The 24,550-nt window shown below is 43.0% G+C and overlaps 1 protein-coding gene across 12 annotated transcripts in view; it reads right to left on the bottom strand.

Moving 5' to 3' along the window:
• Positions 1 to 24,550, bottom strand: part of ERC1 (ELKS/RAB6-interacting/CAST family member 1) — a 399,110-nt gene that overhangs the window by 36,409 nt on the left and 338,151 nt on the right. For 8 of the 12 annotated variants that reach the window (XM_079937377.1, XM_079937384.1, XM_079937381.1 and 5 more), the window contains one exon: positions 22,030 to 22,128. In XM_079937377.1, the coding sequence (XP_079793503.1) occupies positions 22,030 to 22,128 (99 nt within the window). Of the gene's footprint in view, positions 1 to 19,218; positions 20,568 to 22,029; positions 22,129 to 24,550 lie in introns of those variants that run through there. The other 4 variants (XM_079937388.1, XM_079937379.1, XM_079937380.1 and 1 more) reach the window with 2 other exon arrangements.

The raw sequence follows: 24,550 nt of genomic DNA, 5'->3' as shown, positions 1-24,550 counted from the left end.
AAAAAACTATAGAGCTTACTCGGTGAAAGTGTATGAAACTGCCCGACCAGCACAGTTCTCAAATCTATCCATCAAGGAAAAAAAAAAAAAAAAGTCACCGTGGCCTCTCTGGGACACATTCAACCATGTCAATCATGTGGGAAATGTCCTTATCTCTTCCTTCTCCCCATCTAACTTGGGCAGGCCACTCAGAAAAGAAACTGCATTTCCCACAAGGTAGAACTGCCACTGCCTAATCTCAAGAGGGAAGAGGGACACTTGCCAAGTAGGAAGAGGATGCCTTACAGGATCCAGAGGTTATGTCTTTTGTCCACATACAACCTCAGTACACTGGCAAGAAGTCCTACCCAAAGCTGTCAGTAATGCGGTCAGACCACATCAGTCCTACAGCTACGCAGAATTAGAATTACCTATCTTTTTCTCGGCATAAAGAAGTTAAAAAATGAACTTGTCAAGATAACCTCTGCTTTTATCAAATATAATGCCAAAATGTCAATATCCCCCCAATCCTACATTTACGGAGCTGTTAAGGAAAATAATTGAAATTATGAAGGGGAACGAGAGCTTTCTGGTGGACTTGCTGAAAGCTCTGTTTCTTCTTGCAAGGATTTATTTAGGTATCAGCCCCTCAAATTGGCTTCAGAGGCCAGCATTTGATGACACATGGTGATGGAAGACAGTGACCTCCGGAAGGTGTTTATTTTAACCTCCCTTCCACTCGAGCAGGTTAGATGGCTAGAGATCTTTTGGAAGACAGACCAGCTGCTCCTCTATTGTGCGATACAGATTGCAACTGAAAATTCTACAGCATCCCGTTTCTGCAACCCATTCATCTAAGACATGGGAACACATGTTCTTGGACCAGGATGGGACGTTCAGTGAAAGGCCCCTCCAGTCAATTCCATGGTCTGCCCCCTTCTCCCCACTCCACTGTTTCTGTACTAGATCTTTAATCTAAGTATAGGTGGGTTGGTTACGGCACATTCTGGGAGCTCATTCTGAGAGGAAAGGTATACCTTGAACTGAATATCACTTGGGACTTAAGGCATTTGCCCTTGCAGTACTAATATTTTATTGTTTGGAAGATGCCACTGTTTTTCAAGCTAACATTTATTGATCATTTACTGTGTTCCTGGCAAATTATTTTTATATTTACTATGGTTCCTCTGTCGCTACAAAATCCTCTTACTCTTCTGTCTATCTGCGGAAGTCCTCGGAGGCAGGTTCAGCTGTCCCTGGATTACTGCATAAATGCCAGTAGCAGTTCTGACTTCTCACTGGGTCATCGTTACACCACTGTCCCCCAGTGTAGGCTCACCAAAGAAGTCCTGGAACAACTAACGTATTAACTTCCCAGAAACATTATTCTTTTAATGACATTCTTGTCCAGAGGCCCCAGCAGAGAGCTAAACTCTGAAAAGTAAAAAAGGAAGCAAGGGAATAAAATTCAATGGTCTAGCCTCGAAGTCTTTTCTCTCAAGAACTCACTTCACCTTCTTGGTTGCGGTGTGCGTGAGGATGAGGAAGATGAAGGACGGTACTGGGTCTCTTCACAAAGTTTTGGACCTTTGTGTTGCTTTCTCACTTAAATGCAGCTACTTTGTGCAAGAATGTGGTTCTTTGAACAAAGATAGTAAACTGTCATGATATTTTTTGCTACATTAACTAGATATACTGCGTATCAAATCACACATATTGACACTGAGAACATTATGTAATTCGCTTAACAAACATTCAGTGGATGCCTTTGTGCCACGCCACAGCCAGCTTTTGCTGGCAGGAATATTAAGAACGAGATGTGGTCCTGTTCTGCATTAAAAAAAAATCACGAAATAATGGAACTAATGTGTTGGGTGTATATAAGAAGTAAAAGGCGTATATTCAGGATTTATCTTTGTTTTAACTTTAGTTTTGAAGTTTACTTTAGGCAGACCCTTAAATTGCTAAATCAACCTCTTTACCTTGATTTGAGGCCTAGTTTGACGTAGTCTTCACATATAAGGTTATAAAATTCAACAACTTGTTTATTCTTAGTGGTCTCTGAGATCCAACCTTTTAATTTAGCCTTCCCATTTGGAGCACAAACAGAAGGATACTCAATGGACCCCCTAAATGTTTTTGGTGTTATGGTCCTTACTCATTTGTAATCCTAGCAAGCTGAAAACAAATATGCCTTCGAGAATACCCCTCTATCTTATACTTCTCCTGCAAGAGAGACCCTGGATAAACATACGCCTCTCAGGTCACACCCTCATAATAACTGATATAAAGCCGGGCTACAGAAGGGTTCATGAGATACACCTGCACGACCTTCATCAGAAAACAAACCTTACTGTGAACAACGGGAATCTGGAAAGTTTCAGCAGCGTTAGCCTGAGTTTGTGCTTAGTAAGAGGGCTACAGTCTTTGAAAAGAAAAATCTCTTTTAGGGGGAAGTCAATTTCTAAAGTTTCATGAAAAGTTAAAAATATAACCTAAAGCTAAAGGCAAGAAAGTTCAGAGCTCCAAATCCTGACCCCCACTTCAGAACCATTTTTCACGTGTGTCTATCTGACTCCTCAAACAAACTTTATAGAATGGGACTGTCTTACATTTATCTTCCAAAACAAAAAGTCACGACAAATACAAAACCCAGAATGACATTTCTTATGCTATAAATGTTTACTAAGTACTTAGAATATTAGTTCTGTACTAAGCAGGGTCCCTTCCTCAGCATCTCTTACAGATGACCTACTATTACCACTTGTTTAGCTGATGGAATAACTAACCAGGCAATCCCTGAGGTTCAATGAACTTTCTCATTCCCCTCATCTACAACCTGGGGACAGAGGTCTTCTCATTGACCAAATGTGGGTCAGGCTCCCCTGACCTCTCTTCTCAACTGGGCCCTGACTTTTGGGCGTTCATGTTCATCTCTATATTGTCCAATTCCCCCAGGAATTCTAAGTTGGTTTGTATCTGACGGGGTCCCTCATCGCCCACTATCCCTGATCACTCTGCCTGCCTTAGGCAAGAATCCAGTTAGGGTGGTTTAGCCGGAATCTCCCCCTATCCCTGATGTTTCCTCCTTAGGAAGTGTCCATCCACTGACCCCCACCTGCTCCTTGGCTGTAAATTCCCACTTTTCCTTGTTGTATTCAGAATTAGGCACTGTCTCTCTCTCCCTCACTGCAAAACCCCACTGCAGTGGCCCCTAAACCCATCACGATGGTCCTGAATGAAGTCTGCCTCACTGTTCTTTAACAAGTGAGTAAGCACCACTAGGAGCTCACATCCAGGGCCACTAGTGAAACCGAGTCCCCCTAAAACTGACCTCCTCTGCCGACAGTTTGTGATTAACCTCTCCAGGGGAAACTTTATTCCGTTTCTCGTTCTGAACCCGTTCCCCTAAGAGTGAGGGGCACCACAGAAAAGGGGGGACTGAAACCATGTGCAAGCCCCTGTGTCTACATCCTTCGAAGTAAAAGCCTTTTGCTTTCGTCTCTCAGCCCTCTCCTGAGTCTCAGGAGGCTGACTCCAGAGGGAATGACCAGGAAATGTGAAGACGCAGAAGCAGAGAAGAGCTCTGGGTCAGGAACCTGGTAACAATTCAGACTGCACACCAGCCACACAGCAGAGCCACCAAACTCCCCGTTCCCTGGAAGATACGGATAAAGGCCTGACACACGTTCCTAAGCTGTTTTTAGAGGAAGCAGACCCCCACAGATGAAAACTACTGACCATCAGAGAATGTAGGCCTCAGGCCGGTTGAAACTGGAAGACTGGTGATGCTCGAAGCTTCACCTTGTTGCCAACCAATCTGAGAACTGCGTACGAGCTGATCATGCATCCTGTGACCCTCTCCCTCACACACGCTGCCTTTAAACCCCTTCCCTGAAAGCCGTCGGGGAGTGTGGGTTTTCAGCATGAGCTGCCCGTTCTCCCTGCCGGGCCCTGCAATAAACGCTGCACTTTCCTTCACCACAACCCGGTGTCAGTAGATTGGCTTTGCTGCGAGTGGGTGAGCAGATCCAAGTTTGGTGTGGTGACACTAGGTGAATGAGATCAATAAACATTAATCAGAAATCTTACCACAGAGAGAAATGCTGGGTTCTAAAAGTAAAAACTCTCTCCAAAGGTTTCAGATTTAAAGAGCTTTACGGTTTGTTAAAGTTAGATGTGTCTTTGAAAACGGCAAAAGGTTTGAAACATGAAAAAAACAGTGGGAATCATTTAAAAAATAAAATGTGATCATTTCCTCTTAGTTTTACAACTCAGAAATCTGTTGTCAATTTTCCTTTAAGCATGCATTACCACTCCAGCAAAACAAAACATCTCCTATTTCTTGACCCAGATATGGAGACAAATATTCTGTACTCAAAGTTGTAAGGACATAGGAAACAGAGTTTAGAATAAAATGAATCTTGAAATCTGAACTACAGAGCTGCTAACTGCATTTTGCCTATTTACTCCTTATTCAGCTAAAACCTATCCTATTGTATTCGGTACAAGGAATCCTACTCGAATAGAGAGCAGAGTGTGTGGGCCCCGCCACTGAGGGAAGAAACCTCCTGCTGAGCCCACCTCTTCATGGCCATGAGAGCAGCTTAAGGCTGGAGGTATTGCAAGGACCTGCTTCAGTATCTGGAAACTTGTAAAATCGAGGAAAATAAGGTCATTCACCAACAAGAAGGCAGACAAGTGAGTACAGATGAAGACAGGGCACATCAATGGGCAGTAATAAGAGAAAATGCTGCATGAGGTGCCGAAGCCATCGCGCGCTGACGAGTGGAGGGGACAGGAGGGGACGCACAGTGAGCACCCTGCGGGGACGGGCGGACGAGGCACAGGGAGGTAGCCAGTGGCACGTGTCCCGCAGCTCTTCTTCCTTGCTCTTTCAATAGAGATGAGAGCACCTTCGACTTAGTTCTTGGCTTGAGGCTTGCCTTTCCACAATAAACCATTTACTGTATTTTAGCAAACCATGTAGTGGTTAAATATTTGTGTGTGTGTATATTTTACCGGACTTCCCCACAGTAAGGTTCCAGGGCTATACACTGATGAATTACAAGTTATGAGGAAGAAAGTCTGGGCACGGGAAAGAAAATAAGGCAAAAGAGGGAGAAGAGAGGGTCACACTCTTTGAACAGGCCAGGCAACTGAAGGCTGACGCTGAATTTCAAAGGAAAACCAGGTAGGCAGTTGGCCACAGGCGAAGACGGTGGCCTCCACCCTGCCGTGCCCTACACACACACACACACACACACACACACACACACACACGCTGCGGCTGATGACCCCTGCTCCGCCCAGTCCTCTGAGCTCTGGCACCTGAAGTGCTCGGGCTGCGTTAGGGCTGCAGCCAAGCACTTCTCAGCACTGTTACACCTTCACAGGACAGAGGGATGGATGGGAAAAGCAGCAACACGCTTGTTGCCTGCCGTGTGGAACACAGTAACGACCTTATCAGGACGGTTCATTTTCTCCTCTCTCTAGCCACTGGGAGTAGAAGGCAGGCCAGCCCGAGCTGTGCCGGGTGCACAAAGGGAAGCTCCTGACCTGGCCAGGATCTCGGTAAGTAACCAAGGGTGCCAGTCTAGATTACAGGGAGCCCACCCAATCGCTCCGCCTTGCAGGCCACAGGACGGCAGAGGAGCAAGGAGCCGAGTGCGCTTATCTGGTGACCAGGAGATTCGACAGCTTATCTGTACAAGGGCTCCCAAGCGGAGGCCAGGCTCTGGGGGAGACTCCCCCGTGATTGGCCGTTATTTCAAGGCTGGGGTAAAAGCAGGTGTGTGTGCGTGTACACACAGAGAAGCTGGAGGAGCAGACACGGGCAACTGGCCACCAGTCACATCATGACTGCAGCTCCAGCATCACATCCCACAGCACAGACTGCAGACACGCAGCACCTCCAGCTGAAAGCTTGCGACGGCTGCAGCTCCAGTCACTGTGTGTCCACAGGCTTTGGCTTCTCATCACACAGTGCTTCACAGGCACCTGGCCTTGGGGGTGCAGGTGGGAGGGAGGGGTTCCCTATCACCTGGAAGGCAGGGCAAGATAGACATGTACCCGTAGCTGTGTGTACACATCAGAGACGGGTATCTGTGCTACTAGAGAAAGACAGGCCACACACAGGAATTGAACCTCTTAATGCTGAAGGAGGAAACAGAACACGACCTGTGACAGGCTGAAACACCTGTGAGTGTGTATAAGGAGGCCCATGTATACGCCTGCAGTGGCGAGAGGGGGCCGGCAGGGTGGGAAGAAAGATCTGTGCAGAATGGCCCTTAGCCCGCAATTCAGCTTCAGGATAGCTTAGCACTCTGCTTAACTGGGAGGATGGAAATGTTTCAGAATATCATAAAAGAGCCCTTCAAGAACAGAAACCAGTACCAGGGCAGGGGGCACCAAGGGCATCTCCTTCACTCACTCCGGGCTGAACTCGTGCTGCCTTCTGGGGGCTGGCCTGGTGCGCCCCACCTCCACCCGCTGCTCTTCCTGTGCCCACGCCCCCCCCCTTCTCCATCTCTCCTCCTGACCCACCCACATGAAGAATCTTCATTTCCACTCCACACTCACACCAGAACTGCCGTATATCTAAGAATCTAAGAGGGATCTTGGCTGCTCTGACAGAGCTGTCCTTGCTCGATTTATGTCTGCCACAGTCAATCAGGAAATCATGTTGCAAAAGCAAATTCTTTCTGAAAATTCTATACACCATGAACAAAACCCATGGATTAACGATTTCCAGACATCACCCCTTCCACCTTGGGAGTAATCCAGGCTTTGGGTGGAGGAAAAAGATTTGGGAAAAACAAAAATTAGGAAGACTGTTTTTCTCTACCCATTTTCTTTATTTGGGAATAAAACCTTCACACAATCACTGAATTAATCTCTCTCCCCCCTACTTCTGAAAGTTACAGTTCCTTAGCGTGACACACACTCTGGTAGACATCACCATTGCAATGTTTCTAGCTGCTGAGGTTTAAGCAAAGCTTTATTATTGGAGGGTACGACAGTGACTATGACAAAAGAGTTCAGCTCAGGAATACCAGAAGTCCTACAAACTGTGGCTGATATTATATAAGGTAACCAGCCAGGGTAATTCAAGATTCAATAATCTGGGGCCCACCAAGCCCTTCTCCGGAAGAAGGGCCCCTGTGCCCTGATTCCCCGATCCCCCTGATCCAACACAGGGCTCAGTAAGTGCTGACTGAAGATCAATTCTGAAGTGTAGGGTCAGAGCAGGGCGGTCCCACTGGGATGCGAGATACAGAACGCTGAGAATGAGCAAACCCACACATTCCGATTGAGCCGGGAGACCCTGAGGGAAAAACTGCAGAGTACGGCAAGTAAAAAATGGGGTGCGGGGCAGTCCAAGGGGAAAGTTCCAAGGAACCAGAGATGCGGGTACATCTAGACGGAAGCACGTGAGGCTACCTGATGTAACAAAGAATAAGCAGCTTCTGGTATAGTTGTAAAGTGACCTGATAGCGGGGGAAAAAGTTAAGTTTGTGCAGAATCTTTGTATTGGTTTCATCTACCAGGCTCTAGTCCCACCTTTTAGTACTCATAAGAAACCTATCATGCACATGGACCCACATCCAAATTTTGTAGCAATTTCAGTGAGGGAATACAAAGGATAGAGACCATGTTTCTGATAGAATCAGAGGACCTAACACTTTATGGGTGTTTAGAAAACAGAAAACAATGGACAAGTGACACAGAAACTCCCAATTCTAGAAAGCAAGCAAAGAAGAAAAGGGAGAGGAGAACGTAGAAACACCTTTCTTCACCACGTTAATCTGTCCCTGTTATTAGTGCTTTCCCTGGTTCCCTCCAAGGAGCATACTTTTGGTGTTGTGGACTTGAACAGCAACGAACAGGAGGAAAAGCTCTCTCTGTGCTTTAAGCAAACTGCCCAAATGTACGCATCACACAAGTTGGGGGGACTCTTCATACTCAGTTGCCTTGTGGGCTCTAGCAGCTATAACCTTCTTATATATGAGATGCTACTGCTGACAAGAAATAGAAACATGGGGAGCAAAGTCTCTGCCATCTTATTCATCTAAGCAGTAACAGCTCATGACACTTGGTCTGATATGTTTCTGTCATCTGTCTAGCAAGCCATCCACATATCATTCCCCAGATGTGCCATTTCAAAGCACAGTGCAGAGTCATCCTATAGTGGGCACGTGTGTTTCAGAGTATCCTTTGAGTCCGGTGAGGCACGTTCTATGTACCTGGAGGTTTTCAGCTTTCCCTGACTCCATTACCATGCCTGTCTCAATGATCACACATTTCTGTGCACGCGAATAAAGCAACAGGTTCACGTGTTAAGACACACTCGTACGTTTATGTGAACGCGCGCACACACACACACAAACGGAATGTGGTCTGACTGGGAGGGCCCAGGCTCCTCTGAACTGGAACTCCTGCATCTTAGCATCTGTTGCCTCAACGACAACTTGTACGTTCCAGGGAAGCATGGTTGTTTGCCCAGCTGCTTGTCTTACCTATGATTAGGTTAGTTGCTTCCCTCATGGAAAATTTTTGTTAGTTAGCCACGGAATTCACTGAGGTGGTCCTCAGCATCTCATGATCTTAACTAGGAATTTTATCTACTTGAACACTTCTCTGGCAAGAGCAGCTGTGGCATCTCACACCTTATAGCACCACATGTTAAGCAGACACAGTGGTGTCCTTCTTCAGTGCCAGGGAAGGCCATGTGACTGGCTGTGGCCAGGGCCACGGCCACGGCCACTAACACGATCATTCAAACACTGCAGCCATGTGCATGCAGGCCCTTGGCTGGTGACTATGTTAATTACTGGGCATCTAGTTTCAGAAACTGTGGTGAAAAAAGGCTTTTCTACCCAGAGGCTACCCTTAACAGAGACAGATTTGTATCAGTCATGTTGTGTGCTACAATATCTTTGCACTGCATTGATGACTGTGCCACACTGCAAAGCCACAAAGCAGTTAACAGCATGGGCTCTGGAGACAGACTGGCTTACCTCTGGGGCTTGCAACCTTCTAGCTATGAGACCTGGGACAAATTACTCTGAGGACAGTATACCTTATGAGACTGTAATAACCCACATGTCCATCACACGGTAAGCTTCTTCAGTAATTAGTGACCATTGTTATTTCCAAGAACCTGTTTTACCATCTGTAAAATGGGAATGACCATTCTCATCCGTGTGAGGATTTGAGCACATGTAAAATGCAAGGTACTCTTGATAACTCCAGCTGACATTCTGACCCCGAGGACACCTTAACCCCATCATTTGCACTGAGCTCCACCAATGACCGGATGGCTACAAAATGGCACATGAAGAGGTGAGAAGCACAAAGAAGAACTGGAAAAGCAACACAATAGACCAGAGGTCAGTAAATAAACGACAGTCTATGGACCAAATCCGGCATCACTGCCTGTTTTTGTACAGTCCATCACTAAGAATGGTTTTTCACATGGCTGGAAAAAAAATCAAAAGGGTATTTGGTGACATGTGGAGATTATCTGAAAATCAAATTTCAGTGCCCATAAATAAAGTTATATTAATCATAGTCATATTAACCCTCACTAATTTACATATTGTCTGAGGCTGCTTTCCCACTTTAGAGCAGAGCTGAATAGTTTTGACAAAGAGTAAAGTTCACAAAGTATAAAACATTTACTATCTGGACCTTTATAACTGCCAATCTCTACAGTGGACCTATTCCAGATAACAGGGTAACTATACTATTAGGGAGGAGATGCTTATAATTTTCTTACAGATTACTTAAGAAATAAATAATAATTACTGTTAAAAAATTCAATTCACAACGAATAGTACTTGTATTAATAGTAATATCAACACAAAACAAAACATTGGCTAAATAGAAAACTGGATTTGGCAATGGGCATAAAAAGAAAATTCACAGTTGCAGGACGTTCTAATTAGTAAAATTTGATCTGGACAAAATCCTTGATTGATAAATAAAGTCATTATATAGTTTAAATATGGAAAAGAATTGATACTAAAATGATTCAGTAAAATAATATGGAAAAAGATGAACATTTTCAACCTCACGCCTGGAAAACTGATAAAGAAACTGAATTAACTTAGTTTCAGTTCCAGCAAATATTCAGTGAAAATCCCTTGACATTGGTATAACCTGATTTAGATGTTTGTGAACAGATCAAATGTTTCTATTGAGTCAAATATTCTCAAGGTTAAACAAGGATAAAACACTAAGTATATCATTCTGAGCACAGAGGAAGTTATTTTAGTGATCATCGAGGTCATCGACACCTGCCTCCTCGCCCCACTTTCTAAACGAAAAATTCAACACCCGGGGAGGTGACCCGGGCCGTGAATGTGGCTGGACCGAAGTCACTCGGCGTCCAAGTGTCATAGCCACCATGGAACACATGGGCTCGTGCAGGGCTGTTTATGTGAACAGTGCCTGTAGGCAAGTTACCTTTCTGAATCACAGTGGGGCTTTCGGGCTGCGTTCTCTGCCTGGGACATTTCTGAGAACCAAGCTTCCCGGTGATGAGCACACTGGCGATCCTTCTGCATCCCGTCCACTGCCGTGGCATCCAGGCCGCATGGCCTCCTCCAGGACAGAGCCAGAAGCTCTGACATCCCTCCCGCCCACCCTCCACAGGTCGCCACGGCACACGAAGGTCATCGTGATCCACCCACGCTGGCGGCACCAGCCGTGTGGCTTGTCACCCTGCCCCAACACCTGTGGAGGTTGGCAGTAAGTCCACATGTGCTTTGACATGCCTCCCCTCAAAAAGTAAAGCCTAAGATGCTCTGGTCCATTCAGCACAGACGGGCTCAGTGCCTCACGCTGAAGGAACAGAACACAGTAGAGGTGGTGGTGTGTGACTTCCGATAATGGGTCATAAGAGTCACTGTGGCTTCCTCCTTGCTCCCTTCTCTTGAATCACCCATTTTGGGTCCGGATGGTGAGGAACTGAAGGTTCCTGCCAGTATGAGCTGTGGGTGAGCATCCTGGAATGGACGCTCCGTCCCCACCAAGCTTTGGACAACTACAGACCCAGCTGACATCCTCACTGCAACCGCGGAGACACTCACGCAAGAGCTACCCAGCCAAGCTGCTTCCGAATTCATGACCTGCAGAAACCACTGACCTAACAGGGGTGTATTGCTTTCAACGCTGCCAAGCTTTGGGGTAATGTGTTATGCAGAAATAGAGAATTAATTCACACTCTAAGCAGTATCCACAGGGAGCTACTGAGAGTTCAACAGATTTACAGTATATCTGCTTGGCAATCGCCTACTGCTCCTTCAAGATGCGGCACAATGTAACCTCCTCTGTGAGCCCTTGAGCCTCCGGTGCAGACCTGGGTTTTCCTATGGCACCTCGTATTCTTTTTTCTGTTGGAGAAAATCTGTCCTTTAGTATTTGTTTTATAGTCTCGAAACATGTATTTCAACCCTATTGTAACAAGAACCCTATTGTAACAAGACTGTTGTTAAATAGTTCAGATAAAATGTGAGTCAAATCATATCCTCCAAAACATAACTCTATAGAATAAAAATGTGATACAGTAGGCAAGTGTTAGGCCTATCTTCCAAAACTGGTATTAAAAGGGGTCCCACCACATGTTAACCGAGGGGTGGCTGGTAAACCTGACAATGTATTCTAGAAGGTGGACTGGGAAGCCGGCAGTCCATGCCATAACCGTGTCAGGTTACAGGATAACCTGTTAGGGTACAGAGTAGATTAAAAGATGAAAATATCTACTACGAATGCATAAAATACATGCAACTTTCCTTTAGGGTAAAAGTTCACCAGTTTTTATTTCGAAAACGATTTATTGGGCTCCGTAGGGTCCCCCCATTTTCAGGGGACTGTGAAAAACAATTAGGATGTGAAGAGTTTTATTTTGCATGAAGTACAAGGATATTTTTATTGTCCAGGAGGAATGTCTGAGTCACGAGCGATACGACACACAGGAGGAAGCCCGCACTTCCTTATTAGTCAAATGCTGGTAATTGTTAAGGTAAGAACCCATGCCTCTGAGAGCTTATGTTCCAGAGATGTCTAAAACACTGCAATTTTCAGTCTAAGAAATACATCAAGTGAGTCACAGGACAATGTCACCTTAAATCATTCAGCAGAAACTACAAAAATGTAGGATGTACCTGTGGAACACTGTTAACTCTGTCTTAAAAATACACTGAGAGGGGCTTCCCTGGTGGCGCAGTGGTTGAGAGTCCGCCTGCCGATGCAGGGGACGCGGGTTCGTGCCCCGGTCCGGGAAGATCCCACGTGCCGCGGAGCGGCTGGGCCCGTGAGCCATGGCCGCTGAGCCTGTGCGTCCGGAGCCTGTGCTCCGCAACGGGAGAGGCCACGGCAGTGAGAGGCCCGCGTACTGCAAAAAACAAAACAAAACAAAACAACAACAAAAAAAAACACTGAGAGAAAGGCCTCTCCCCCAGATTACTCACAACCCACTCACGTGGCCTAAGAAGAGGTCCTTGCCTCACTGAGCTCGTGTGATCACCAAGCCTGTCAAGAATCACTTACAGCCACCGTGCAGGGGTGGTGCTCCTGCTTCCTTCTACGGCCTGAAAATTTTCTAACCCTCAGGTTAGAAAACTTCAGAAGAAAGTGTCACCTGCCGCCAAGGGTGCTTCTTAAAGGTGATTAGGTCTGACAACGTCTGTGGCTGACCTCCCGCACAGATACCTGGGAGAGGTGTCTACACTGTTGCTCAGGCAGTACTGGTGACATCATTGATGATTCAGTAAAGAAGACATTTCTTTTGCTGCAGGAAAAATTAATTACTAGGATTGTGGGTTACTTGTGCAATGGGAGGAATGTTACTATATTAGGAGAGAGGAGAAATCTATAAAGGGAAGAGGAGCATCAAAGGATCTTGTAAATATTCAAGGGTTTTTACCACAATCACTACCAATGTCACACAGTCCTTTACTGAGCATTTCCTGTGTGCCAGGCAGAGGGCTAAGTGCACTGAATACATTAGTACATGTAATCCTCCCAAGAACCTTCACTGTAGGTTTTATTACTGCCATTTAACAAACGAGGAACCTGATGCTTAGAGAACAGGTCGGGTGACTTGTGGGAAATTACACAGCTACCGAGCTGGACTCAAATCACATCTGGAGCCAAAGCATGCTATTGACCACCAAACTAAATGGCCACAAAGTAATAGAACTGCCGTATAGGGGACACAGGAGAAAACATGCTCTGTCAGTTTCACAGGTAGGACGTGATAGGAGAAAATAAAAGAGACAGGATAAATAAAATCAGAAACCAAAGAGGAGACGTTACAACTGATACCAGACCAATACAAAGAATCATGAGGCTACTACGAACAGTTATATGCCAACAATTTGGACAGCCTAGAAGAACTGGATTAATTCCTAGAAACATACAACCTACCAAGACTGAATCATGAAGAAACAGAAAATTTGAACAGACCAATAACAAGTAAGGGAACTGAATCAGTAATTAAAAACCTCCCAAGAAAGAAAAGCTGAGGACCAGCTGGTTTCATTAGTGAATTCTACCAAATATTTAAAGAATTAACACCAATCTTTTAAAAACTCTTCCAAAAAAATGTAAGAGGAGAGAACTCTTCCAAGTTCATTTTACAATGCCAGCATTACCTGATATCAAAACCAGAAAAAGATGCCACAAGAAAAGAAAATTACATGCCAGTATCTCTGATGAACATAGACGGAAAAATTCTCAACAAAATATTAGCAAACCAAATTCAACAATACATTAAAAGGATTATATACCATGATCAAGTGGGGTTTATTCCAGAGATGCAAGGATGGTTCAACATCTGCAAATCAATCAATGGGACATACCACATTAACAAAATGAAGGACAAAAATCACACAGTCATCTCAATAGGTGCAGAAAAAGCATCTGACAAAATTTAACATCCACTTATTAAAGAAAAAAAACTCAACAAAGCAGTAACAGAGGGAACATTCCTCAACATAAAAAAGGCAATATAATGACAAGTCCACAGCTAACAATACTCAATGGTGAAAAGCTGAGGGCTTTTCCTCTAAGATCAGGAACAAGACAAAGATGTCCACTCTCACCATTCTTATTCAACATGGTATTGGGAGTCCTAGCCAGAGCAGTTAGACAAGAAAAAGAAATAAAAGGCAGCCAAATAGAAATGGAAGAAGTAAAACTATCACTGTTTGCAGATGACATGATATTATATGCAGAAAACCATAAAGACTCTGTCAAAAAACTGTTAGAACTTATAAAAGAATTCAGTAATATTGCAGAATACAAAATTAATACACAAAATCAGTTGCATTTCTATACACTAATAACACAGTATCAAAAAGAGAAATTAAGAAAACAATCTCATTTACAATTGTATCAGAAAGAATAAAATACCTAGGAATAAATGTAACCGAGGAGGTAAAAGACCTGTTCCTTGAAAACGGTAAGACATTGATAAAAGAAATTGAAGAAGACACAAATAAATGGAAAGATAGCCTGTGCTCATGGATCTAAGGAATTAATACTGTTAAAATGTTCATACTACCCAAAGAAATATACAGATTCAATGCAATCCCTATCAAAATTCCAATGGCATTTTTCACAGAAATAGAACAAAGAATCGTAAAATTTGTATGAAACCATAAAAGACCCCCAAATAGCCAAAGAAATCTTGAGAAAGAAGAACGAAACTGGAGGCATTATGCTCCCTGATTTCAAATATATTTCAAAGCTATAGTAATTAAAACAGTATGGTACTGGCATAAAAAGAGACATATAGATCAATGGAACAGAATAGACAGCCCAGAAATAAACCCATGGATATATTGGTCAATTAATTTATGACAAAGGAGCCAAGAATATACAATGGAGAAAGGACAGTCTTTTCAATAAATGGTACTGGAAAACTGGACAGTTACATGCAAAAGAATAAAACTGGACCAAAATCTTACACCATACACAAAAATTAACTCAAAAAGGATGAAAGCCTTGAATGTGAGACCTGAAACCATAAAACTCCTATAAGAAAACATAGGTGGTAAGCTCCTTGACATAGATCTTGGGAATGAATTTTTGAATCTGACACCAAAAGCACAAGCAACAAAAGCAAAAATAAACTAGTGGGACTACATCAAACTAAAAAGCTTCTTCACAGCAAAGGAAACCATCAACAAAATGAAGACAACCTAGTGAATGGGAGAAAATATTTGCAAATCATATATCTGATAAGGGGCTAATATCCAAAATTTATAAAGAAGTCATACAACTCAATAGCAAAAAATTCAACTAAAAGTGGGCAGAAGATCTAAATAGACATTTTTCCAAAAAGACATACAGATGGCCAACAGGTACATGAAAAGGCACTCAACATAACTAATCATGAGGGAAATGCAAATCAAAACCACAATGAAATCACCTCACACTTGTTGGTTATTACCAAAAAGACAAGTGATAAGTGATGGTGAGGATGTGGAGAAAAGGGAACTCTTGTGCACTGTTGGTGGGAATGTAAATTGATGCAGCCACTATGGAAAACAGCATGGAGATTCCTCAAAAATTCAAAACAGAACTACCATATGATCCTGTAATTCCACTTCTGAGTATATATCCAAAGGAAATAAAATCACTATCTTGAAAAGATATCTGCACGCCTGTGTTCCTTGCAGTGTTATTTATAACAGCGAAGACACACAGACAACCTAACTGTCCACTGATGGATAAAGAAAAATGTGGTGTATATACAGTTACCCTTGAAAAATGCAGGGGTTAGGGGCACTGACCCTCTGAAGAGCCAAAAATCTGTGTATAACTTATAGTTGGCCTTTTGTTCTGTGGTGCCTCTGTACCCATCGTTCCATAACTGCAGATCCAACCCACTGCCCATTGTGTAGGACTATACTATTTACTATTGCCAAAAAAAAAAAATCTACGTATAAGTGGACCTGTGCAGTTCAAACCTGTGTTGTTGAAGGGCCAACTGTACACACACACACACACACACACACACACACACACACAGAGTAATATTATTCAGCCAATAAAAAAGAAGAAAATCCTGCCATTTGTGACAACATGGATGGACCTTGAGGGTATTATGCTTAGTGAAATAAGTCAGACAAAGAAAAAGACAAATAGTCTACAATCTCACTTACACGTGGAACCTAGAAAAACCAAACTCATAGATACAGGGAACACATCTGGCAGTTGTCCGTGGTGGGGTTTGGGGGTGGGTAAAACGGTTGAGGGGGTCAAAAGGTGTAAACTTCCAGTTATATGATAAATATGCCCTGGGGACATAAGGCATGGTGTCTACTGTATATCTGAAAGTTATTAAAAGAGTAGACCTTAAAGTTCTCATCACAAGAAAAAAAACTGTAATTATGTGAGGTGACAGATGTTAACGAAACTCACTGTGGTGATCATTTGGCAATATATACATATACCAAATCATTATGTTGTGCATCTTGGATTAATACAATGCTATTTATCACTTATATCTCAAGAAATGGGGGAGGAGGGGGTTGCCACATAGAGAATGAGCTTTGGTTTAAATAAACGTCAGGAGAATAGTCAAAATGTAGGCAAGGATCATTGAAGTCAGGTGCTTGTAAAGCTCCCATTCTTCTATTACCTCTCTACCGAAACCATTCTACACTGTGTGTGCAACCAGATGATTATTTTCTCTTATGATTTAACTTGGAGTACCTCCTCACTATATTATTATAAGGTTCTTTTTCTTTTTCTTCCTTCAGTGTTAAATATCACAAGCCTAGGGCCAATGCACAGTTAACCTGGGAGGTTACTAACTTCCTAAAGTAAATACCTTTTTATCCATAGCATCTCATCCTCTATGACAGGGATCCCCAACCCCTGGGCCACGGACCGCTACTGGTCATGGCCTGTTAGGAACAGCGCCGCATAGCAGGAGGGGAGTGGCGGGCAAGCGAGCGAAGCTTCATCTGTATTTACAGCCGCTCCCCATCGCTCGCATTACCGCCTGAGCTCCACCTCCTGTCAGATCAGCTGCGGCATTAGATTCTCATAGGAGCGCGAACCCTACTGTGAACTGCGCATGCGAGGGATCTAGGTTGCGTGCTCCTTGTGAGAATCTAATGCCTGATGACCTGAGGCGGAGCTGAGGCGCTGATGCTAGCGCTGGGGAGCGGCTGCAAATGCAGATCATCATTAGCAGAGGTTTGACTGCACAGAGACCATAATAAATCAATTGCTTGCAGACTCATTTCAAAACCCTATCAGTGAGTGGCAAGTGAAAACAAGCTCCCACTGACTCTGCATTATGGTGAGTTGTATAATTATTTCATTATATATCACAATGTAATAATAACAGAAATAACAATAAAGTAGAAATAAATAATAGAAATAATAATAAAATGCACAATAAATGTACTGTGCTTGAATCATCCCGAAACCATCCCCCCACTCCCCAACCCCTGGTCCGGGGAAAAACTTCCTTCCACAAAACCGGTCCCTGGTGCCAAAAAGGTTGGGGACCGCTGCTCTGCGAGATGTCTAAAATAACAGCATAAAAAAGAAACATATTCTTTTATCTATAAAGGAAATGATGTTATCTGGCAATCTGCTCTCCAGAAAACTCTAGAAAGTCAATATTCAATAAGTATTAATTGAATGCCTGTTATTGCCAGACAAGACAGAGTGACTTTTCGTGTTAGTTTACACTGCTCCTTGTTGACTTAAGACTAATAAAGCAGATTTGAAGACAAAGAATATTCCTGGAAAATAAAGAGGGATATCTCATAATGACAGGGAGGTCAGTTGATCAAGAGTATACAACAATCAAAAATGGGTGTGCAAATAATAACAGAGCTTCAAAATACATGAAGCAAAAATTGAGAATTCAAAGGACAAATAGAATAATTCCAATTATACCTGGAGATTTTAATACTCCTCTCTCAGCATTTAATAGACTGCCCCCCACCCCCCTGCCAATTTTTAGTAAAGTCATAGGAGATCTGAACAACCCTGTCAGCCACCTGGACCTATCAATATTTACAGAAGACTGTGTGCAATAACTAAAGAATAGCATTCTTTTCAAGAGCTCATGGTAAGTTCACCAAGATGATCATTTTCTGGGCCATAAAGCATAAGTCTGAGAAATGGTTACATCTAGTAAGGCTCATACTTTGCTGGTACACATGGTGTTTTCAAAAATTTTTACACAAAAAACATTATTTATGTTCTTAAGTTTGATAAGGCAAATCATCAACTTCAAAAGCTTGAAATTTTGTTAAGAAAATCTGTTCTCTGTAGAATTAGCAAGTAAAGTGGATTAGCACGTCAAGACTTGGGCAATGTTTAGGGATCACTCATGCATTTCTTTAGGTAAAACCTTTATAATATAATTATATTCACAGCACATTTTAGAAAACTTGAAATACTCTACCACAGAAACTCCAGCTGTGGCCAGCTAATTGCAACTGCACTTTGTTAAACCAACGACTGTTAATATTTTAGTGCAGTAAGATCAATAGTGCAATAATTAAAAAAAAATTGGTAGCATCTGAACACTTGTTAGGAGTTAGATTCTATTGTGGGAGAAGAGAGAGGAGAACGGAGACTCAGGAACAAGGTCATGTGAAGGTGGCTCATTTCTCAGTCTCCTGGTGAGGTTACCTATGGGCCGTGTTTCCTATGACACCAGCGGGGCTGGGCTTCCTGCTGAGGCCTGCACAGAAGCTCCTGTGTTCTGCCGGAACAGACAAGGCAGCTTCACACTGGCGGAGGAGCCTGCTGAACTGCATTCAGCTCCTGCGTGGCCCCAACAGGCTCCACGATGCCCAGCTCCACCGCCCCCCCCCCCCCCCCCCCCCGCCAGCGCGTAGTGTAGATAAAGAGAATAGCACACGGACTTGCTCAGCTGCAGCTCTGTCTGGCGTGCGGGGTTCAAAGAGCTTTTTTTTAATTGGAGTATAATTGCTTTACAAGGTTGCGTTAGTTTCTGCTGCACAGCGAAGTGGATCAGCTTTAGGTATACACATATCCCCTCCCCCTTGGGCCTCCCTCCCACGCCCGCCATCCCACCCATCTAGGTCCCCAGTGAGCACCAAGCTGCGCTCCCTGTGCTATACAGCAGGTTCCCACTGGCTATCTGTTTTACACATGGTAGTGCATTTATGTCAAACCTAATCTCCCAATTCATCCCACACCCCTTTCCCCACCCCCTGTGTCCACACGCCCGTCCTCTACTTCTGTGCAGATGGACCTAGAGTCTGTCATACAGAGTGAAGTAAGTCAGAAAGAGAAAAGCAAATACTGTATATTAATGCACGTATGTGGAATCTAGAAAAATGGTACGGATGAACCTCTCTGCAGGGCAGGAACAGAGACCCAAAGAGCTCTGTGGTTGGCAGCACGCATCTCAGCTTCTTTCACAGCCTCGGGATAAAGCCACATGGAAAGTCTCCCGTCTTCACAGTGCACGCCTCTCTCCACAACTTACCTCATTGTTCTCCTCGGCTGTGTTTGCAGCGAGAGGTCTACACGACCCTCATCATTTTAAGGAGGGTGACACCAAGACACAGACTCTTCAGGAAGAAACAACTCCAGAAGAGTGAGATCGCCAATAAGCACGGGCAGTGAATCCAGGGGTGCAAGGCCACCAATACGTGTGAACTTACTCATCATAATTATTATTTTTTCTAAGAAAAGGATTTCCTCAGTCAAACCTCCAGGGCATGGGATCAAAGAGAGATACTGACACAGCTGGACTATATTTTCTAGCCAATTGGCCTGGAAGGGAGAATCTAGACAGTGTCCTGGCAACCGTTTAACACGGCAGCAATCCATAAAAGAGGGAAAAAGAACTCTGGAGACCGACCTTTTAAAAAGCCTTCTTTTGCTTCTTTATTTCTCTTTATTTATAAGGACAGTTTGGGGGTAATATCCAAGCTCTAGGGGTTGTCCAGGGTAGGCACTCTGGAAGAATTACTGACCCTGAGAATGCAGAGCATTCTTCTATAGACAGAAACTAAAGGTTTTAGTCCACAGTACAGGTTTTTTGTTTTTTTTTTTAAGACTATATACTTTAACTTATCATAAAAAGTATATCCCAAACCTACTGGCAGAGTATCTGATCAATTTTCTATTTCCAGTTTGATGTAAGTCACTATAAACCTTACCAGGACACTGTAATATCATGCTAGACAGAGTAGTTTATAAATAAAATAACAACAGGAGAAATTTATCAATAGTTACATGCCCTGGAAGTTCTCCCAAAAATGCATAAAAGAAATTATAAAAGTGACTATTAACACACAACAAGAAAAAAAAGCCAAAACCCCAAAGCCCACTATGTCAGAAGCATAGCAATATACACAGGAATCAGGTGAGATGAGAAGGCAGAGAGCACACCAAGGATTTAGTGAGTTACAGAGAAACAAGCGTGAGATGATCGTGTGAAAAAAAGTGACAGCAAACAAACAGCACGCATGTCTGTAGTTAAGGAGAGCCTTTCTCACCGTGCTGAACAAATGGCTGCCCTAGGAGCACGTGGACGGCTATGCCCATATGCCCTCCTCCTCGTCCTACGGGACGGCAGAGACCCCAGAGCAGCGTGGGAACGAAAAGAGCTGGTTAGTATTCAAAACAGAGACACAAGCACACTGTAGCAGCAGCAAACAGTCTCTAACCTCCTGACCCTTTTTACATGAGGCTCTGACTCGTAATTAGTTTGTCACTGTACTTCCAGCCTTCCGACCTCTCCGAGACGCTCTCTCTATCCACTGCTGGATCTGGGCAACATTATCAAGTGAGAGGCTTTTCTTTATTTTTTGCCTTTTCCTCAACCTTTCCCCATTCCTGTTTGCCTCCCACTACTGCGAGGTATCCAATTCCTTGTATGTATGAGCGAAACCTGTTTCAAGGAAAGGATCTAGTACTCGTCTTACACACACTGGCATAAACTTAATGCCAGGTATCAAGAAGCAGGCAGAACAAGCAAAGTGATGTCTGGCAGAGGGACAGACTGCTGACATCAGGCAGACGGCTCTCCATTCTGCCTGCGTCAAAGATTGTACTGCTTTCCCTCTAAAATATAAGGCCTGCCGCAACTGGCTAGGAAATGTCATCAAACCATGACTATACCTTCCGAATCTTAGAACAAAATTGCATTTTCGATATTATTGCTGCTTTCACCTGCAATATTTCTTTTTCTTCTCCTAAGACAAAGCTATGCTATCGTTTGGAGGAGACGCTCAGTGGGGGAGTTTTCCTTGACTCTTCAGTCATATGGATGTAATTACTTAACTATTATTTTTCTCCCTCAGCCGTATATTTTAAGATTGAGTGTGATGGAGATGTTGAAATCTGACTTTTGGCAATGGGATATGAGGTAATCTGTTCACTACTCTCCCCCATCCATCATATTCAAGATCTTGGGAGAGTTTCTTTCTTCCAAAAAAACTGGCATTGAATATGGTTCCCCTTCAGGCTGACTCATCACTGCCTCTTTTGCATTGATGAGAAATTGAAGGCAACAATTTAAGAATGACATAGATGGAGGGATCCACCAAGGAAATGGGAGCGAAGAACTAAGTTTCAATCTTCACGTCGACTAGGTGATGAGCAGAGATCTTAAAATTTGCAGTTAAATAATATTCAATAGTTATTACCGTTATGTTGCACTGTGTGTGCCTCACTGAGCTTACAAGGAGAGTTTTGTTTTTCTGCTGAGGCAGGACAGTTTCTTAAATAAGAAAAGCAGGACAGTTACAAATTAGTGAGTATCTCTGAGAAGATTAAATTTTTTTCTCATCTCAAGGATTCTTTAGTGTCCTCAAATCTGCTGAGTATCTCCTCTTAAAATATTCAGAATCATGTACCACCTTCCTCTACAGAAACTGACTCTGTGTTAAAAAAAAGAAAGTTTTCAGAAACTGATTATTTTTATTTTTCTAACTCGTACCCCAGAATCTGTAATGTGCTAGTACAAAATATATCAAAATAAAAGCATACTGGTTTTCACAAGACAATCAAAAGCAGTCTTACCTGGTCTGGGGAGGGTTTATGATTGGTTTGACTGGAATGGGAGGATCTGAAGTGGTCGTCCTCATAATTGTCGGCCATGAGCTTCATCCGATTTTGTGTCTAAGAGGAAACGATGCATAAGGTTAAATTTAGGTAAAATTTCTGTGACACACTGCGAAGTAACAAGTGCCTTAAGAATGTCCTAAGAAAGGATAAAACGAATCCTGTCCGAAATAAAGTAAGTTAAACATAGGATTTCTGAGGATATTGGGGGAAGAAAGTTTAGACACTATTATGGACTGAACTGGGTCCCCTCAAAATTCATGTTGAGGCCCTGACCCCCAAGCCGACTGTGTCTGCAGACAGCCTTTAGGAGATAAATTAGGGTTCAGTGAGGTCATAAGGTGGGGCCCTAATCTGATGGGACTGCGGCCCTGTAAGAAGAGGAAGCGGGAGATGAGTCCCCCTGCCGCGTGGGGACATGGTGAGGAGGAGGCCTCCGTGAGCCAGGAAGAGGGCTCTTCCAGGAACCAAGGCAGCTGGCACCTTGATCTGGGACTTCCCAGCCTCCGGAATGGTGAGAAAATAAATTTCTGTTGTTTAAGTCACTCAGTCTACGGTACTTCGTTATGGCAGCCCGAGCAGGCTAAGACAAGCACCTAAATTTCCACAGGAATTCTGGAGGGAGGAGCAACCTCCCTAAAGTAAGCACTTTATTGCAGTGCTTGTTTTTATTTTTTAAAGTAAGGACTGGATTATACTACATATAGGATAGAACTCTGCTAACTCTATTTTTTCACTTCATGATATCAATATATAGGACCCATCTTTCCAGGTTACCATAAAATTACTCACCCTTTTTAACAACTATTCCATTTGGGGGGGGATGTTGTATAACATACAGACCATAAATATTGGGGGAAAAGTTATCATTATCTGTAAATGAAATCATTATATACCTAGAAAATCCAAGAGAATCAATTGAAAAATGATTACAATTTACAATAAAGTTCAGCAAGGTGACCAGACAGAAGCTATATATTAAAATTCAATAGCTTTTCTTTACACCACCAGTAAACAATTCAGGTTTTGGAAATGAATTGAAGATTCTGAAATCCTTCTCTTCAACCCTAGACCAGAAGAGGATTATTATCCCACTGCCTCTTCTCCATGTTCACCAGAATGGAGGACTGGATTGGTAATTCTATGTGCTTGGTTAATTTAAAACCCAGGTGAATGTAATATATATATATGTATAAAACATTTTAGAGAATTCCCTTTGCAAAGCAAGCAATTTAGAAAATGCACGGTACAAACACTATGCATAAAATCAAACAGCAATATTGTTAAAACCTGAAGTTTTAAAAGCATTAAAAATACATTTGTTAACATTATATGATTCAAAAATGTTCACTGTAGATAATCTAAAACACAAAAAGAAAAAAGAAAAATTACCTGTAAATCCCTCTAACCAGTGATAATCATTGTTAATATTTAGGTGCACCTGTTCAGCCCCTTCACTATGAACATAAAAAGTAGCATGCTTTTCCGATTTATTCTCTATTTCTGCTATGATATGGTATTTTTTAAATTGCTATATCTTATGGTATATTTTGATACCTGGTAGGACATGTTGTCCTTCTCTACCAATTCTGCTTTGTCAAAATCTGATTGACACATTTTCTTTTCTAGATGAATTTAAAACATTTTGTCTAGATCCATAAAAAAGTTTAGAGAGATTCTTCTTCGGTATTTTTTCACATAATGATGCCTGAGCAAGGGTAGGGCCCAAGTGTCTGGGCCTGAATTCTAGTTCTGCCTCTTACCAGCTAGCTCAGCTGGGGCAAGCTACTCGGAGCCTCAATTTCCTCACCTTTAAAATGAGAACAATACCTTCTCCCCATAAGACTGTTGTTAGGATTAACCGAGGTAATACAAGCTCTTAGAAAGGTGCCTGGCGTACAATCGACACCCAATAAATTTCAGCTGTCACCATCGTTATGAACATTTCTTTTCATGGCGTTACGTATCACTCTAAAACCTAATTTTAACTGGCTGCATGGTATTCAGTTGAATAGATGTTTAACAAGTCCCATATTGCCGGGCATTTGGGCTCTTTACATTTTCCCCTAGTAATATATGAACATTTCTAAGCCAGTTCCTCCCTCCAGGATATAATGACAGCAGAAAAAATACTTATCAAGAAATTGTCTGTGATATCAAATTTCTCTTTTCTGAGATGACTTAGAGGGACCTTGAAAATATGTAGGGCACTCTTTCTTATGTCAAGCCGTACTTATGACAAATGGAGAGTCGTCTGCAAGGCAGCTCTGGGGAAGCATGAGGGAGAGAGCAAAGGGCAAAGGGGCGCACCGGAAAGTGACAACATGCTGCACCTCACTCACTTTCACGTGGGTAAGAAACACTTCCCCGGGGACTTTAACAGGACCCTGCAGCAAAAGTACACGTGGATAGTTATTATCTTAGAGCATGACACGCAGTCTTAACGCCTGATACCGAGTGTGAGTTTAAAATCTTAGAG

Source organism: Stenella coeruleoalba, assembly GCF_951394435.1.
Source record: "Stenella coeruleoalba genome assembly, chromosome: 11".
Classification (NCBI taxonomy): Eukaryota; Metazoa; Chordata; class Mammalia; order Artiodactyla; family Delphinidae; genus Stenella; species Stenella coeruleoalba.
This window is presented reverse-complemented; position numbering and strand designations above follow the sequence as displayed.